The 17,741-nt window shown below is 42.7% G+C and overlaps 1 protein-coding gene across 2 annotated transcripts; it reads left to right on the top strand.

The window, feature by feature from the left end:
• Positions 1 to 2,120: 2,120 nt before the first annotated feature.
• wnt6b (wingless-type MMTV integration site family, member 6b) lies at positions 2,121 to 17,462 on the top strand. 2 transcript variants are annotated; one of them, XR_008952171.1, is made up of 5 exons: positions 2,121 to 2,961; positions 9,729 to 9,949; positions 14,602 to 14,906; positions 16,283 to 17,118; positions 17,151 to 17,462. XR_008952171.1 is itself a non-coding variant. In XM_057043816.1 (5 exons), exons 2-5 carry the CDS (start codon positions 2,882 to 2,884, stop codon positions 16,742 to 16,744), a joined length of 1,068 nt encoding a protein of 355 aa, XP_056899796.1. In that variant the 5' UTR covers positions 2,121 to 2,408; positions 2,788 to 2,881; the 3' UTR covers positions 16,745 to 17,462. The 2 variants fall into 2 exon arrangements, 1 of the variants encoding a protein (XP_056899796.1); XM_057043816.1 differs by having other exon boundaries at positions 2,121 to 2,408; positions 2,788 to 2,961; positions 16,283 to 17,462.
• The last annotated feature ends 279 nt before the right edge of the window (positions 17,463 to 17,741 follow it).

The raw sequence follows: 17,741 nt of genomic DNA, 5'->3' as shown, positions 1-17,741 counted from the left end.
TCATGCTCTGCATTACTGTCGCAGTGAATCTGGATTTCATGGGGACAGAAATTCAAATATAAAATGTAAGTCCTGCTGTATAAGGGGTTCTCTTGATCGGGCTGAAAATAGTTAAACTTTATAGGTCTGGATTTTCTGCAGCATCTGATGTTCCAGTAAATGGATCTATAAAGTTTGTCCTCCAACCTAACTGAACTCAAATGTCAGGATCTGCTGGTTGCCTCTACAAGGGTCTAACAGCAGCAAGCAATCATCGCCCCCCCCCCCCAACACGCTGCAATACTCCACATACACCTGACATGACAAGAATGCCGCGTCGGGTATTCCTCTTTTCAGAATTGTGCTAAGCTAAATTTAATTGTATGAACTTCTTTCTCCTGAAAACATTAAGTGGAGGACACCAGATACCCCCCCCCCCCCCACACACACACACACACCCCACCCGCGTGTGTGTGAAATTAGAGAAAGCGAAAACCTTTATATTTATAGCCCTCTTTGTGTCAGTGGGGTTAAAGCACGTAATTCTCTTACACGTGGATCTGTAGGTCAGCCAAAATAAAATGAGTTTTAAACTGCAAAGCTTAAATAATCACAGCAATTGTTAACAAGCCCAGAGAGATTTTATTTATAGCTTCACTGTGTGGGATTTTCCAGAAATAAATCTATTTGAAATTACTTTTTAGCCCTTACAATAATTTCCGTAAACTACTATAAACATGGGCATACTGAATGCTCTATTCACACACTTCTTGTCCTGTTCCTAGAGGGAAAAATATGTTTTTTTTAGATTTAAATAGAAGCACATCTACTGTCTGCTAACATGAGTGCGGAGATGAGCAGAGAGCCTTCCTGTGTGGACCTTTTCTGGCATTTTTTAGCAATCTAACCTCAAGTTGGAGCGTCTAAATTTGCCGAGTCATCCTGCAGTAACAGTGTTTGGTCTTCATTGGCCTGGTTAAAGTTCTGCATCTGACTAAATGTTATCAGTGAAATTATATATAAAGTCAGACAAAAGAAGAATTGAAGCGGTGGGTGTGTAAGGCCGAAACGGCACATTTTTTCGCCTGACAAACCCGATTAAATGGATACTAAAGTGTGCTTTGGTAGCCAAGATATGGCCTAGTTATCAAAGTGGAAACAGAAATATTCTAATGCAACACCTGTACTGTGTTATCGGCAAGCGTGATACCCAAGGAATAAAAGAATTAAATCTGTTACAACCCATGCATGTGAAATATTCACTGCTATTTAAAAAGTAAAATAATTGTGTGTGTGTGTGTGTGTGTGTCCAGGCCATTATGGACATTAAATGTTGCATTTTCAAAGGTACTGCTGACGAGGAGACAAGAACTTGGGCTAACTTGAATCGTGCTCTAATGGATTCCAGAGGACTCATATGCTTGGGTTTTACAGCAAAGCTTCGGCTCAAGCCGACGTCAAGAGCGGTGCAGTCGGAAGGATGGAAACCACGACAGACAGACAGTTTAGGAAAGTGCATCATGCACTGACTCCGGAGCGCCGTGCTCGGCAGCGGCGTAAAATATACTTGATGCAAATGGACCAAATCGAGGGAAACTGCGTCACGTTTTAATGGGTTTGTTGTTTCAGTCTTTCGCAGAGGACGGGTGGATAAATGGAACCAGCTTGGATGAACTCTGTATGTTGCACCCTTTATGTTCCATCAACATTTCTCTGTCAAGGGTTGCAGAAAGTACAGTAGGTCCTGAAACAAGTCCTCCAGAAAACTGTATACACATAACATTTCCAATTTCTGGCTCTTCTTACTGTACTGTCATAAATGAACGCCACCCTGACCCACTGGGATGCCAGAGTGTGTGTTACACTTGTGATTGATTGCATCACTGCAGTGGAACCATCGGGTGTCGGGGCTTTTATGGGTGACTACGGTACAGTGGTGTTGGATTTCAATGGCTATGCCCTTGGCCAGAATCCTACCCAGTCAGGCTCACATGCACAAATGCGTTTGGCACGAGGAGCATGACAACAACGTGGACATTGATAATGGCTGTTCAATGTGTCAGGTGCAAATGTAAAAAAAAAAGTGCAACCACACCTGATTTCAGGTCCACCCTAAAGCCTCTCTCTCTCCACTCTCTCCACGTGTCTATCTATCTTTCTCTCACTTTTCTTTCTGCTCTGCCAGGTCCTCCTGAGTGACAGCAAGGATTTTTGCCTCGCCTGGAGCAACGTCACACCAAGGTGGAAGACGAAGAGGGGGAAAAAAGCAAAAGACGAAGCGCGTTTTCTCCCCTTCCTCATCCAAGGAAAACACATCTGCGGACGGTGTGACGCACAGGCGCCTCTGTACCTGCAGCTGCTGCGCAACGACCTCTTCTCCCAATCTGTCAGTGCGCGTGTGGAAGGCGCATCCATCAGCGCCAAAATTCGTATATATATTTACTTTTTATTTAAAACAAGAATTATTATTTATCAGCATCTGCTCTGTTTTGTGCGAATCATTGTTCTCCACACCCAGAACTCTCTGAGCGCGCTGCTGCGCTGTCAGAGGGGACTCTTTTTAAGACCAGGAGTGATTTACCGCTCCTCCTCAAACCACTTTAAACGCATGTAATACGCTGCCGCGTGTAGAGCAGAGCGACAATGAAGAGGTTAACCGCACCTCTGAGAGCAGACTTGTCTCCGGCAGCATCTTGACCGACTTTGCGCATTAAGATGCGCCCGACAGGAGAGGATCTGGGCAATGAACTTTCTGCGCTGTTGCTGACGGTTGATAAATCCTGGTAAAACTTTTTTCCCCCCCTCCAGCAACTCCGAAAATCCTCCCATGCATCTAAGAAATCAGCCGAGTTCACCAGCGCTTTAAAGCTTCTGCTGCGGGGAACCTTACGGAGGATTCACCATGACGGTTCGTCTCTCACGGATCCAGTTGGCACTTTTTTTCATTCTCCTCTGCCCGGTCAATATCATCGGACTCTGGTGGTAAGTGCCCACTGTTCACCACGTGTTTCATGTGTCTCTGACCCGTGTCAACCCGTGATTTAAAGTATCACACCCAATTTCTATATTTATACAACAACATAGCTCGGCATTGACTTACTGACATTTGTCTAAACACCAGACAACAGCCTGTCTACTTATTCTTCTACAGCAACATCAACAATATAACAACAGCAGCAACAACAACAATGATAATAATAATGATAATGACAACAACAATAATAATAATAATAACAACAACAATAACAATAAATAATAATAATAATAATAATAATAATAATAAACTTTATAATTATCATTTCATGGTTTGTGTTTTTTTTCTGTCTTTTAACAACACAATATAAGAAATATATTTCATAATATCCTGGACACTGCAAAACCCAACTTTTCTGTTAAACATTTGGGAAATATGTCTCTTTAGGGTGAAGGACAATAAGACAAAAAGAAGGGGTGTTGAGAGGGGTGTCGGCTCTTCGTTACCTGCAGTCACACAGGAGAGAGAGGAGGAGACAGAACTGTGTGTGTGTGTGTGTGTGTGTGTGTGTGTGTGTGTGTGTGTGTGTGTGTGTTGGATGGTCGGACTCTGGAATGTCAGGTGGCCCTCTAGGCGCAGCAGATATGTCATCATAAAACAATCCATATAGGCTCAGCTTTGCAAGGTGTGTGACAGCTGGACAGACAGACGGCGGCTGCAGATCTATTGATAACATACTTTTTATCCACCCGGGTCTCTGTCCATCCGTCTGCCTGTGTGTGCATCTCGCACACACACGCGCTTGTTTGCGGGTGCGTTGAATGTGGGGCTTTGTGATTTGCTTTTTCTTTGAATCCTCCCACTGTTCATTCACAGCTCAGTCAAGGTCAGAGTGGGCTGCAGTGTCAGAGACGCCGATTGTCCTGGTATGACTGGTCAGTGAGTGGGTGGCCTTGGACAAGTCCACCAAATGTTACAAGCGAGAAAAACTAGTCCTTACTTTGGCAGTGTAATACGCCAGGTATTTTAATGACTTCTAAATATCAATCGCTCCTCTTTCTCTATATTAAATATATAGATAGTGCTGCATATCTGGGGTTAAAAGCAATTGGTCACGACTCAAGTGCTCTCTGAATGGAAAATGATCTCCTGTCATTTCATGTAATGTTGATTCGATGTGGTTTGGACGTCAATCTCTCCCCCACATGTGGAAATTGGATTGAAAATAATTTAAAACAGCAATATAGCTATGCCTGTTGAAAATTATACACTGAAGGAGAGTTTAGTGTCCTTGGTTCCATGTAAAAAATGAATCAATCCACCGGTGAGTAAATAGTAAAGACAGACCAGAGGGGGGTGTTCTCTGCAGCACTATTAATGTTAAAAGGTCTTTAGCGGGGGGGGGGGGGGGGGGGGTGCTGCTCTGTGGCTAAACTGTGTGACCCAGCTGTGGAGGGAAAGAGGAAAAACAGTGTCCCTACTGAGGTCATCAGTTCACTGTGTTCACCATCTCCACATTCATTCACAGAACGTACTGAACACCGTCCCTTAACCGGTTTTGAGTGATTTGTAATTATTATAGTTCTGTTTTGGTCCATAAATGAGTTAATAACAACACTCCATTTAGTTGGACTTCAGAAAGGGAAAATACAGTTTAATTGTATTCTCACACTAAACGGGGATACTTTACTATACTTTAATACGTTAATAAACTCACATTGGTAGATTTAAGTTGTAATAAAAAATGAAGTAGGATATGGACTTTGGGGCAATTTTTGTGGATGATGCTACTGCATCACTGCTTATTTGCGCTTTTTTTGGTGCTCCAACATTAGAGCTTTTCTCATCCTAATGCAAATAAAACTGGATCCACTTCATTAAAAAAATCGGCTGCTTCCCTTCATCACTCCCGAAATACACACACACACACACACACACACACACACACACACACACACACACACACACACAGTGGCCATCTAAGGTGCACTGAGATGGAAGCCACACCTGCGGTTTGCTCCCACATCTGCCAAGACAATGATGGTCTCTGTTGAAAGCTGCTGGACATACCATCATTCTTCTGCTCTCCTCTGTCCCGCGCTCACTCCTCGCCGGCGTCTCTATCTCCTCACGTCTGTAGCCATATTTGTCTTTAGAAGGAAAATACCTGTCACATAGATAGGTTGTCGCTGAAGGAAGAGAGGGGGGGCGAGAGAGAGAGGGGTGCAGTGATAGAGGGAGAGTGAGACAGATGAAATGCAGGGAGATAGCTGTCCTTTCAGAGCCTCTGCTGATTAGAACCCACTAATCATTTGGCCTGAGAGTAGAGAGGATCGAGGATGCCTTTGCTCTCTTTCAATGATTTTGGCCACAGTGTGCACGTGTGTATGTTTGGCAGACTGCCTGCATGGCCTGTGCCACACAGACCTGCGGGTGCACATGCACACATGCACGCACCCTCACACAGGCAGGTTTGTGGTGATATCACTGCGTAGCTTTGGCACCGACTTCTCTTTATTTTCTCCTATCACACACTTTCTGCTCAACCTCATCCTAAAGTTCAGTTCACTTTGTTCAAGGTGCTTTACAGAAACTCAGAGCCTGACCTGGGAGAATAACTCCCTTTTAACAGGGAGAAACCGTAAGCAGGACCAAAATCATGTGGGAGGACCCACCTGCTGATGGCTGGTCAGGTAAAAGAAGAGAAGAATATGAGATAGGACAGAAAGAGGAGAAGTCTAGACGCATGCATCATACATGCATTCAGGTCAGTGGGGCCAGAGGTCAGAGGGCAGGTATGGACTCAATATCAGAGAAAATGTATTCTTCTAGAACACTTAAACAAACTAGATTTCAGAGCTCGGGATAAGGATGAGCCCAGGTAAGGATTAGTTGACTATGGGGGTTTAACATGTTGCAGAGAACTAAATTAATTGTGTCTGTGTCTCTGACTTTTCTTTATGTTTGCCCCATTTGTCTTGTAATACCTTGTTGTTGTATTAAAAGTGAATACATTATACAGACCGCCCTCTTCCCTTCACCCTCTTTTCCTCCTTCGCTCTGCCGTCTCAGTTTAGCACTTGTCGTGACTGTCTTCATCTCCAGCATACTTGAGGGATTAAGGAGGATGAAATTCACTCATTCGTGGGTGGAGTTTACAAAAAAAGGGCCTCATACAGTACAGCACTTTATCTATGCCGCTGCCAGTTCCTTAATGAAACCTGAGGTTGTTTTGACCAACAGTTTAATCTCCTTCTGACCCACCTCTGTGCCCAGGATAAGACTAGTTTTAATATCTTTTATCAACCCCAGTGAATGTACCCCTCCCCACCCTTTTTATTGCTGCGATGTGAGAAAAAAAAATCATGCATGCTTTTCTAAAACCATCCATCAACTCTGAAGGTAGTTTTTAAATACTGAATTGTTAGCACATTTTTTCCCAGGTGGTAGCAGCCCTGAAAGTCCTGCTATCCATGCATTTTATTTTTTAATTTGCATTGCTTTGTCTAAATGACTCATGGTCTGTGTTTTGGAACATCATCACGGTACGCTCTTCAAGTTGGACCGCGTTCCCTTGATGATATCCTGATAATATCGATGGCCCCACTGTAGTTATCTATCCAGGCGTGGTATAAAACAGGCAAAAGAATCGCGGCACAGTGCACAAAGGAGATCTGATTACTGTTTGCATAGATGATTTTTATTATTGCGCACGCATGCCTGCACAGAGGCAAATGCACCAAGTTGCGTGCGCTTGTGTGTCATATGAGGGGACTTTTAAAATGAAACATCCCACATTAAAAACATGCTTTGATCTTTATATCATGTACAGAAACCCGTCACAACATTGAATTGCGTGTGGGTGTCACCGAGCGAGGGGGGACTTCTTGATAAGTAGGATCCAGGGAATTTGGAGGCTTGGTCCAAGCTTTGCTGTGTTTATTCAGTCATTCCTGGATAGTATTTCTGCACTCACTTATATTCCTATTGAAAAGTAGCCAAAATTAAAATATAAAGTAAAATTAGAGTAAGATTCTAAAACCGAACAATTCTTTGGTATAACCGTAACTCACTTAAAAAAATTAAATAAAATGCTAAAGGTAAAATATGTGAATTATCTTGTGCAAAATTTATTTATTTTTATTTTAAATTTGGTTTCAGTTCCAAAGGCTTTCTATTATACAGCTTTGAAGTCATTAGTAAGCAGTTTTGCCATTAGTGTTAGTTGACCAATCATTACATTCAATACTGAGCATTTTTCCTGTCAGTATTACGCATCACAACTAAATTTCATATACAATATGACATTTAACTAACATATCTTATGTTTTAATCTATTTCGATGCAACAAACAAAGTTTGGGCAAGTGACAGATTTCAATATTTTTCCAACATCACAGGGATGCACATGTTTAAAGACCAATTTCCCAACAAGGAAAAGAATGCAAACTACTCACAGTCATCCTATTATCCTATTAATGCTCCCCATTTTTGGGTATATGATCTGCAATGTGCTTTTACACCTCAGTTCACTCCACTTTCCAAATCAGCCAGTGGTCCAACTGTTGGCCGAATTGGAATCGTCCCCCCAAAAAATCATCGTTTGATAATTTTTACCCTACAGTCATGTTTTAGTGTAATCACTTTGACTTAATTCATGTATTATTTGTGAGTGCTACTGCTGAAACAAACATAAAAAAGTTCACATACCACACAGAAGTGAAGTGCAGCTGTCACCTGCAAGAGTTAAGAGTGGAAACTAAGAGATTATTCTGCATTAAAGAGGTTTTCAATGGATTATTAGGACCCACAGTTGTGGTTTTAAATGTATGTGTAGTGGTTTTGTGCACACGCCACAAGAGCAGTGCATTTAAAGTCAGCTGGGGTGAAGTATTGTGTAGTTCACACAATGTGTGATACGTAAAATATTTCATATGTGACATGTTAGGGTGGGGTAAAAAGCTAATGTGGAAAAACAAAAATACCGGTACTGCAAAACTTGCCTGGGGAAGTTTTTGTTCAGGCTGAAAACATGCCGACACACTAAATACTCATGCAGGTCGTAGGTCATTGTGAAAAGTTAGGAGGGTAAGATAAAATGGTTGAAAGGTTTTAAAACTTTTATTATCGGAACTAAAAAAGGTTTCAAAATCTTTTGTCTCATCTCTGACGAGATAACTGAAAAACAGACTATCGTGCACAGACATAAAACACACACACGCACGCAGACACACTGCATATCATTTTTCATTGTGTGTCTCACACTCAGACATAAACACGCACACCCTAAAAACAGTGGGTAGATAATGAATGGTTGTTGAGAGGGAGTGAGTGTTGCTAAGTCATGTAACTGTAGCTGGTAATTAACTCTCTCTCTCACACACACGGAGAGAGAGAGAGAGGTAGAGAGAGAGAGAGAGAGAGAGAGAGAGAGAGGGAGAGAGAGAGAGAGAGGGAGAGAGAGGACACTTGAAAATGAAGCACTGGTTCCACAGTGGAGTTGTGTATTACACCAGTGGGTGATGGTGTGTGCCGTGTGGTGGATTTGTGGGTAGTTTGTGTTGAAGGTAATGTTTTCACATGGTTCAGTAAATATTATGGCTCACAGCAGGATTTACTATCTGCAGGACTGCTGTATTGTTGCTATATGAAATATAAATATCTGATGATGACTGATATCGGGCAATGTGATTCACGGCGGCCGAGCTGACTGACCCGCGAGGACCAACTAGCCGTGTGTTTTTCTTCTGTTATTCCCCTCATCCACCGCCGTGCACACACGCTTGGCTCATTTCACACTGAAAGTCAGTTACAGATCTTATCTGCTGAGAACTGCTCGCATTCAATAGAGAAATTGGAGAATGCAAGAGATGTGTAAATGAAAATTAGGTACCGTTAACAGGGAAAAGTTGAGGAGAGATGGAAACGTCATAATGAAGACATCCATAGACGTTCTGGCAGGTCTTATGAGCGGCAGAGCCAAGTACCCCTTTCCCATTAAGAGTTTGAATAAACTATTTATTTTTATTATATACACTCATCTGTCAAAACCGTTAAAAAGGTCCACAGAGGCCTTTTCATCAAATACAAGATGTATGTATGCATATTTAATGTTTTAAATATTTGAACTGCACGCGATGTGCAATTTATTTTGCCAGACATTTAAAGGTTCTTATTCTGTTGATCTTATTGGTAATATAATCTGTACTTTTTTCATCCCAGTGGGTTTAATAAAGGAATGCTGGTTCCAGAGATATGTGTGTTTAAGCTGTAAAGTTCTTGATTTTTCCACAGATGAGTATCTCAAGGAAATCTTGAAAGTCTGCCTTCAGCTTAAACAGAAAAAAGTGCAGCTTTAAGATTGCCCTGTCAGCGGCCCGTCTGGTCAGAGACCTCCAACTGTTGTATTCCAGCTTCGTGAAGGACCACACAGTTCTCCTGACTGCCGTCCAACAGCCAAACACAGGCTTGAGATTCTGACGTCAGGGCTAAGATGCCTCAGGGAAAGTGTGCGCTCTGTCCTCTCCCACGTGCCTGTTCAAAAAACACATTGTCATCACAGCTGAGGAGAGGTGGGTAGGGTTGGCAGGCCCGCCAGCGGCAGAGAAAGCCTTCAGGTTTGTGGCTGCTGATGACTTCAGCCACACTGTTTACGCTGTGGTGAACGGAACAGGTGTTACTCAACAACCAGAGAAAGCAGACTGTCTCCTGCCACTGCTCCGATAGAGATGCCCTGTCCTCTACTCTGACGTCGTTTTTTTCCCCAACTTTTCCAGGGCGGTGGGCAGTCCGCTGGTGATGGACCCCAACACCATTTGCAGGAAGGCGAAGCGCCTGGCCGGCAAGCAGGCCGAGCTGTGCCAGACGCAGCCGGAGATCGTCAGAGAGGTGGCTAAAGGGGCCAGGCTGGGCGTGAGGGAGTGCCAATACCAGTTTAGGTACCGCCGATGGAACTGCACGAGCCACAACAAGTATTTCGGAAAAATACTGCAACAAGGTGAGGGATGAGAAAATGGAACGCTTAACTTGCTGATACCTGGCTGTTAGTTCCTGTATTTTTCCACAGTTTTAAACCAATACAATAATGCACCAGTTTCTTTCTTTCTATCTATCTATCTATCTATCTATCTATCTATATCTATCTATCTATCTATCTATCTATCTATCTATCTATCTATCTATCTATCTATCTATCTATCTATCTATCTATCTATCTATCTATCTACCTACCTACCTACCTACCTACCTACTACCTACCTACCTACCTACCTACCTACCTACCTACCTACCTACCTATTGGTCCAACGTCCTCCGCGTCGACATAATCAAACTGTGAAGGAGTGTTTGAAAGCTTGTTTTGACCATGAGTGTGTATCCTTTGCCTGACTGTGTTGTGGGCGTAGCAGCAGCTGTCAGCTACAAGTTGTGGAACATCATCATTGGCTGGTTGCTTCTTGCAGAGCTGTCAGAGCAATAACCAGAAAAACATTTTCAGCATAAAATAAGATCCATTTACACCCAGATAACTCAATAAACCCAGGCGGTTGTCCAAAACCTTATTTTTTTTGTGAAACCACCCATTGAAATGAATGCAGTAACTCCCCAACACTAACCTGGACCTTGTCTGACAGAGATCTTGCAGTGACACTCACGCAAAGCTTCTCACACTAAAATGAGCTGCTGTTGTCTCCTGCAATGAGTTCCTTAAGAAGCCAACCCGTGACCTTTTGACCAGCGCTACGCCGACCTGAGGTCACCTGCCTCTCTGATGGCGCTCCATAAGACAAGGCTAGCTGTATCTGAGCGCAGACATATCCACACTCGACTGCTTCTCCTCTTCATCAGATTGGGCACGCTTGACATGATCAGCTAAGACTGGTCTGTTCTCCCAGCATCTCTCTGAAGATCTCTTAACATCTTCCTCCATCTCTTTGAAGTCTGTAATGTAACTGATGCTGGGTCACGGCTGGGTCCTCTGCAATTACGATGTTGGATTTTCTCCTGCGTGATTAGATCCACGGAGAAACCACCTCATGTATGAGGGCTGCCACTGAGAGCCTTTATTTAGTCAGCAAATAGCGAATTAGCACTTTTACTACAAAGAAAAATGCATTGAACACATTTCATCTCGCTGCTGGAAGTCATAGAAACTGCTCAAGTGTTACTAACATCAAATGACACCTGACATTTAAATCATTGTCAAGTGTAGTTTAGTCAGAGGATTCTTGCACTTTGGGATTATTGACCTCATACTCTTCAATGTAACCAAAACATCTGTAAAAAATATATAACTGGTACTGGCAAGCAGACATGGGATGGGAAAAGGATCTACCAGTGGAAGACAAACTGGTACTTAATCATAGATTCCTGTCTTTCTATGAGGGGAAGCCAAAGTACTGCTTTTTGAAGCTTTTGTCCTTAATTGCTCTTTGGCTCTTAATAGTTGTTTATCATGAAGTAGAACTAGTAAATGTCAAAATGAAACTGCCTTTGTATTTATTGCTCACTCTCTTTAAGTGGTTTACATAACCCCTGTTAAGTAAACTCCCTTTGGACTGTGATAATTATTCTAATGACGGGGAAATGAGATAATCCTGGTCCATGAAGGTTTTGACCCATTTTTCTTTGATCTTTCCCTCAAAATAAAGTTTTTTAGACCAGAAGGGTGTAGATCTGTTTTTTTCTGCCATTAGTGTTATACTTTTCTGTCTCTTATTACAAAAAACATCTCCAGGCTATGGTCAGGCCCTGTTCAAACACGATCCTTACGTTGTTATCTGTGGTACAGGACACATGCAACACATGTGAGGAAGAACTACAAGAACTGCCACCACTGAAGCTAAACATTGGTCTGTTGGGTTTATTTTAAAGCGTAAATGTTGTCATATGCTTCATTTCTCCAAACTGAAGGCTGAGGAATACTAACATCATTGCACTATTTCTCTATTTTTTTTTATCAGTTTCACCTTTAGACAGTAATTGTTTGATTTTGGTGTGTGTGTGTGTGTGCTTGTGTGTGTGTGTACACCGCTATTTGGTTTTTACTTGATTTCACAATGTTTTTGAATCCATGCCATTTAGAGGCGTGAATGAATGAGCACGTTGACACAAGAATGACAATTCCTTTCGGATCTGAAATGAAATGAACTCTAGAACTGGATGTTGATACATATTCAGGATCAGAAGAAGGTCAAATGTCAGTGTTGGGCTGTGAGTGGTCAGCGTGGTTGTTGGTGAAAGTTTCGGCAGAGAAAAGGATTTTAAAGAGCTTTAATGCCAGAGAGCGACCTTTTTCCATCAGTGTGTGAAGACTTATGTGGCATCTGACTGAGCTGTGTTTGACAAGTTGGCAATGAGAAACTGATGATATGACAAAAGCAAAAGCCCTGTTTTGATATCACAAGAATTAACTTGCACTGGCTAGTTCTTCATAGTTTTAAATACCAATTTGTCAATTACAATAATGAGGCTGTACATGTACCAACTGAAAAAGTACAACATTGTATTCTGTTTTTCTTCTGGTTATTCTACCGGTAGTTTGTTTTCTTCTCTCTCTTTGCTGTTTACTTTTGGTATCCACAACTAGAAACTGAATATGTGATTACTGACGGAGTGCAGCCAAGTAGTTTATTACTTGAGGAATCATCCATTTAATTGATTCTCAAATAGTGGCATTAAATGTATTTTAAACTTAATTTCATTACAACACCAAACTTGGATGGATTTGGAATGTCTGGTTACTTAAGAGGTCTGACAATGCAACTCAGATGTTAGCTGTGAAGAGCATGTCTGTGCACAAGGCTCTTTGTCACCTCATTATCTCTTAGATCCTATCTGTAAATAGACTCAGTCTAAAATAACATTAAAAGATTCTTCTTGCAGTTCCTGATATAATTTGTACAGTTGGGGCAGTGCTGCCCCAGGCTTCTATCATATTTGATAAGAGAATAAGTGGCCCAATTTTAAGTTATGTTTAACTGGACATGATATTTTGCCAATGTGATGTTATAAAATGACATCACATTTAATGTGATGATGCTTTACAGAAGGCGCCGTAGGAGTTTGAACTCTTTTGCCCTGTATTGCTTTTGGCTCTCACGTCCCAAATCTTCCTGTATTATTGCCTTAAAGTCAGGGCATTAAAAGAGTAAGTGCTAATTCCCCAAAAAGGCCTGCTGGAATTAGAAGCAGACAGGCCCAGGCACCCGCCATGGCAGGGAATTTGTTTGGAATTCATGTCTCCAAGGAAAATAGGAAACAGATTCCTCAAAAAAATATATTCTGATAGCTTCTTATGCCCAACTGTAAATCCATCTCCCGCTTGAAAGTCTAAAGTGTTTTTCATTTCCAGCTCAGATACTGATGGATAAAAATAAACGCTGATATTTAAAGTCATTTGGGGATTATTCGGATCATTTGTTTCTTTTTTTTTATCGCTTTGAATCAATGTTAAATCATCATGACAATCTCTCCACGCAGATTTCCTGCACACGTTTGGTGCATTTGCATCCAGGGACATCTGGACAGTCCCCCAGCTTGTTTGGATAATATTCGTCAGTTCTGATGTCTCGCACACGTGTTTTTCGCTGGATCCACAGATAGTTTTTAGATGACACATCTTGATTTGAGCTTGCCTTTGCAACATGTTGCATGTGCTGTCCGATGGGAACAGATTTGTGTGGTCCTATCCCAACAGAGGGAGCACAGCCACCCACCCACCCACACACACACACACACACACACACACACACACACACACACACACACACACACACTATTGCTGGGTACTAGGACACAGCTGGTATTGATAGAAGAGCTTGTTTGGGGTGTGCAGTTTTTGTCTCACGCGACGTTCTCTGCCTCTTACAGCTCCTAATGAATCACACTCATCGAATCATGTTGCGGAACTGGCCGTGTGCATCTTTGGAGGCTATGTGCTCAGCACCCTCCAGTTCACACACATGCACACACTGCTGAGAACCACTACTGATAGGCATTACTGGGAATTTCACACTAACAGGGAAATCTATTACCACCATGTGTTGCCTCCTTCCCAGCACCACCGATTCTAGATCAGCCCCCTCCGCACATGTGATATGGACACAAATCAAGGCTCTGATATATTTAGAAACATGATTTCTTAAATATGAAGGTTAAATTTTATTTTTTACCTATAAAGCTGTCAGGAGGCTTGCTCCACCCTCCCTAAACCTGTCCCTCTGAGGTCCACAGATAAATCTCTCCTTCTGGATCCCAGATTGAGGCTGGGGCTGATGTGCTGTGATAGTCGTCGCTGTGGCAGCTACCAACCCTTGAAGCAGACTTCCAAATTGGATTTAGTGAAAATTACCTAATCCTAATTGATTTTTGTAATGTCCTCGGTCGTTCCTAACTTTTAATTGCTATTTCACTATTCGGAATAGCTGAAAGCTAAAACTTTATATTGAAAAGTGTTAAATGCTCTAAGTCCCATCCTCTTTTTCAGTGAAGGTTGATAAATAGTTAGAAATAGTTGATTCCGACGACTTCGCTATTTCGGATTTACCACATTATCTTTTTGCTTGTTCAAATCTGTGTTGTAAACATTCGGTAGACTCTCTAGTTCGTAACGTAAACTCCAGTTTGCCTTTGTTTGTTCCCGCATTGCAGATATCCGGGAGACGGCATTTGTCTATGCCATCACGGCTGCGGGCGTCACTCATGCTGTGACCCAGGCCTGCAGCATGGGAGACCTGCTGCAGTGCGGCTGTGAGGCGACCAGGAACCGACCCCCTCCAAAGCCCCCTTCACCTTCCTCCTATGGTGACGGAGTGAAGTGGGAGTGGGGGGGGTGCGCGGATGACGTGGAGTTTGGTTACGAAAAGTCCAAACAGTTTATGGATGCCAAGAGGAGACGGGGGAAGAGCGACATCAGGGCACTTATTGATCTGCACAACAACGAGGCTGGACGGCTGGTGAGAGATGTTTATTCAGAGTCCAGGGTAGTGTCTGTATTGCCTGGTGTTATTTTATGCTCTTTATTTTCTTTTCAATGTTTATTGGCAATGTCACTCAGGCGGCCTTCTTTCAAAACACCAGTTATCTTAAGAGTGAACCGTCCAGCCCATCCTGTCAAATCAGACCCCTCCAGTGTTGCATGCCACTGTTATGAGTTCAAAACTCAAACCTGCTCAGCGTCCCGCTGAATGTTCCCCGAACAAAAGAGAAATACAAAAAGTGAAAGATGTCACCCGCGGCCATGTTTGTGGATGGTGGCGTAAGTCGATATTCTTACAAGAATCGAGTTTCTGAAACACACAAAAAAGAGCGTGCCGCACATGTTTTCAACCCCCCGAGGCAGGCCAACATTTCTGTTGTCCTCCTAGAGGTGCAAAAGGTTCCCTCAGTTGCTCACATGAAGAATAACACTGACAGGCCGACGTGGTTCCGAAAGCTCGGCGGAGAAGCTAATTGCGCAAATTTTTAATATAGTGTGGCAGCTGCTTTGTTACAGCGACATGCAGAAACGCAGACACAAGCACAGGCAGGACACAGTTACAAAATGCGCTTCGGTTGGGGTCAGAGGCAGGTACAAAGGATTTTGGGAAAAAGTCCAAATTCAGCATTAGTGAAGAAATCATCCGAACAAAAGACGAGACTTGCACACAAATGCCCAGATATTGAGAAATAAGCGCATTGTGGACACGCACGATTGGCTGTGTGCACGCATGACGGGATCCTGGTATACGCATTTTTCTTGTGTATGTCTTAACTGGCAGGTGTGTGTGCGTATGTGATGAGTTAATTATGTGCAGTATAAGTGAACGATCTGTTGTCAAGGCTTGTTAGATGTAGGAAGGCCAGAGGCAACGTGTGGGTGTGTGTGTGTGTGTGTGTGTGTGGGGGGGGTAGTGGAGTTAAATTCCTTCTGAATAGTGTCTGCTTTATCTTACCTATCTATCAGTGTGTGTGTGTGTGTGTGTGTGTGTGTGTGTGTGCTAGTATTTGTTACATATTGAGCACCAACATCCCCATTCCGCCAGCAAAGTGAGGACATTTTTCCAAACTGTTTGAAGGTTAAAGCATGGGTTTAAGGCGGAGGTTAGAATTGGGTTGAGGTCACGGATTAGAGTCAGGGTTAGGCAGAGTTTGGGAGTTTGTTGGAAGGATTAGGGTAAGTACCTGGGCAACACAACGATAAAGCTAATACACAAATATAGAAATATGAGTGTGTGTGAGAGAGAGAGAAAGTGAGTGTTCTGACATACTAAAGAAATGCAATCATATGTTGCAACTTTTACATGTTCCTTTGATCCTGATATGAATTCCCCCTCTGTGTTTTCCATCCCAGGCGGTGAAGCTCTACATGCGGACAGAATGCAAATGTCACGGACTGTCAGGGTCGTGCACCTTGAGAACGTGTTGGAGGAAAATGCCTAATTTCCGCGAGGTGGGGGACAAACTTTTGGAGCGCTTCAACGGCGCTTTCAAAGTGATGGGTGGCAACGACGGCAAGACCCTGATTCCTGTTGGGGAGAACATAAAGCCGCCGGACAAGCAGGACCTGATCTACTCTGATGACTCGCCCGATTTTTGCCTGGCGAATCGAAAAACTGGCTCCTTGGGGACAAAGGGCCGCATATGCAACAGCACAGCCATGGACATCAGCGGCTGTGACCTGCTGTGCTGCGAGCGTGGCTACCAGGAGGAAACGTTGGTGTTTGAGGAGAACTGCTTGTGTAATTTCCACTGGTGTTGTGTAGTTCAGTGTAAGAAATGCGTCATTCGAAAAGAGCTCAGTCTCTGTCACTGACAATCTTGGCTGGTACTTTTGTTTTGTTTGTGTTTTGCTGTAGTTTGGCTACGATAAGAGAAGGATTTTTTTTTTTACTTTTCCCATGATCAATTTCTTTCTAAATTTGCCCCACTCAGACAGGTAGCGCTCCTAGTTCACAATGTTGTTTTCCAGTTACTTTGACAGAATTTGCAACATATTAAAGAGCAGATGTGGACAAAAGTAGGGGGATAGAAATAGAGGCTCCAGTCCCTTCATTCATTTTTCTGACTATGTTTTTGTTAAAAAAAGGACCAAAGAATGTGAAATTGTTTCCATCTCATTAAAAGAGTAAGACACATGCACACAGAGGACCAGAATGCAGGATGAGCTTGTAAAATAAGACAGAATTTGTTTCCGAAAACCAAAGGTTTTTGATCGTGAGACTGATATACTGTATATCTAGACATTATAAACAGTGGCAAGTAAAATGCACCGAAAGCATAGGAAGACCATCAACTTTTGGGGGAACATGTTGACAGTGGATGAGACAGTATGTACAAACCAACACTGATCCATTCTGAAATAAGAGTGGAAAAAAACCCTGTAATTCACATCGGTGCAGAATCTCTGCTCTACCTATGTTGGGGACCCTGCGCACAGCCCCAGTCTCTCACATGACCAGCACCTTCTTTTAAATGTATATAAGTAACTGAGGCCAAACTCACCAGATGCCAAAAGAAGTGTAGGATGCATTCATCATCATTTGAAAAAAGTTGTTGGTATTTATCAACAGCTCCTACCTGGAGAATTCCACTCAGCATTAGTCGGAAATGCTGTAAGCAGCCTCAGGGTCAATTTAAAAAAAATGTGTCTCAGTCCTACAAGTAACTCTGAATTTGACTTCCATACAAACCATAATATAAAGGCAGGAATCACATAAGCACGGTAACAAACCCAGTCTTCACAACACTATGAAAATGTTTTATGTATGTGTACACTATGTGGCCTTCAACAAATCATTAAATGAATGTTG

The sequence above is a fragment of the Takifugu flavidus genome, chromosome 1 (genome assembly GCF_003711565.1).
Source record: "Takifugu flavidus isolate HTHZ2018 chromosome 1, ASM371156v2, whole genome shotgun sequence".
Taxonomy (NCBI): Eukaryota; Metazoa; Chordata; class Actinopteri; order Tetraodontiformes; family Tetraodontidae; genus Takifugu; species Takifugu flavidus.
This window is presented reverse-complemented; position numbering and strand designations above follow the sequence as displayed.

What these genes read in the sequence shown, in the direction of transcription:
- wnt6b (XM_057043816.1), top strand. Translation starts at nt 2,882, where the DNA reads ATGACGGTTCGTCTCTCACGGATCCAGTTGGCACTTTTTTTCATTCTC. An exon ending in AATATCATCGGACTCTGGTG is followed by an intron (nt 2,962 to 9,728) that starts GTAAGTGCCCAC and finishes CAACTTTTCCAG; the next exon opens with GGCGGTGGGCAGTCCGCTGG. An exon ending in CGGAAAAATACTGCAACAAG is followed by an intron (nt 9,950 to 14,601) that starts GTGAGGGATGAG and finishes CCCGCATTGCAG; the next exon opens with ATATCCGGGAGACGGCATTT.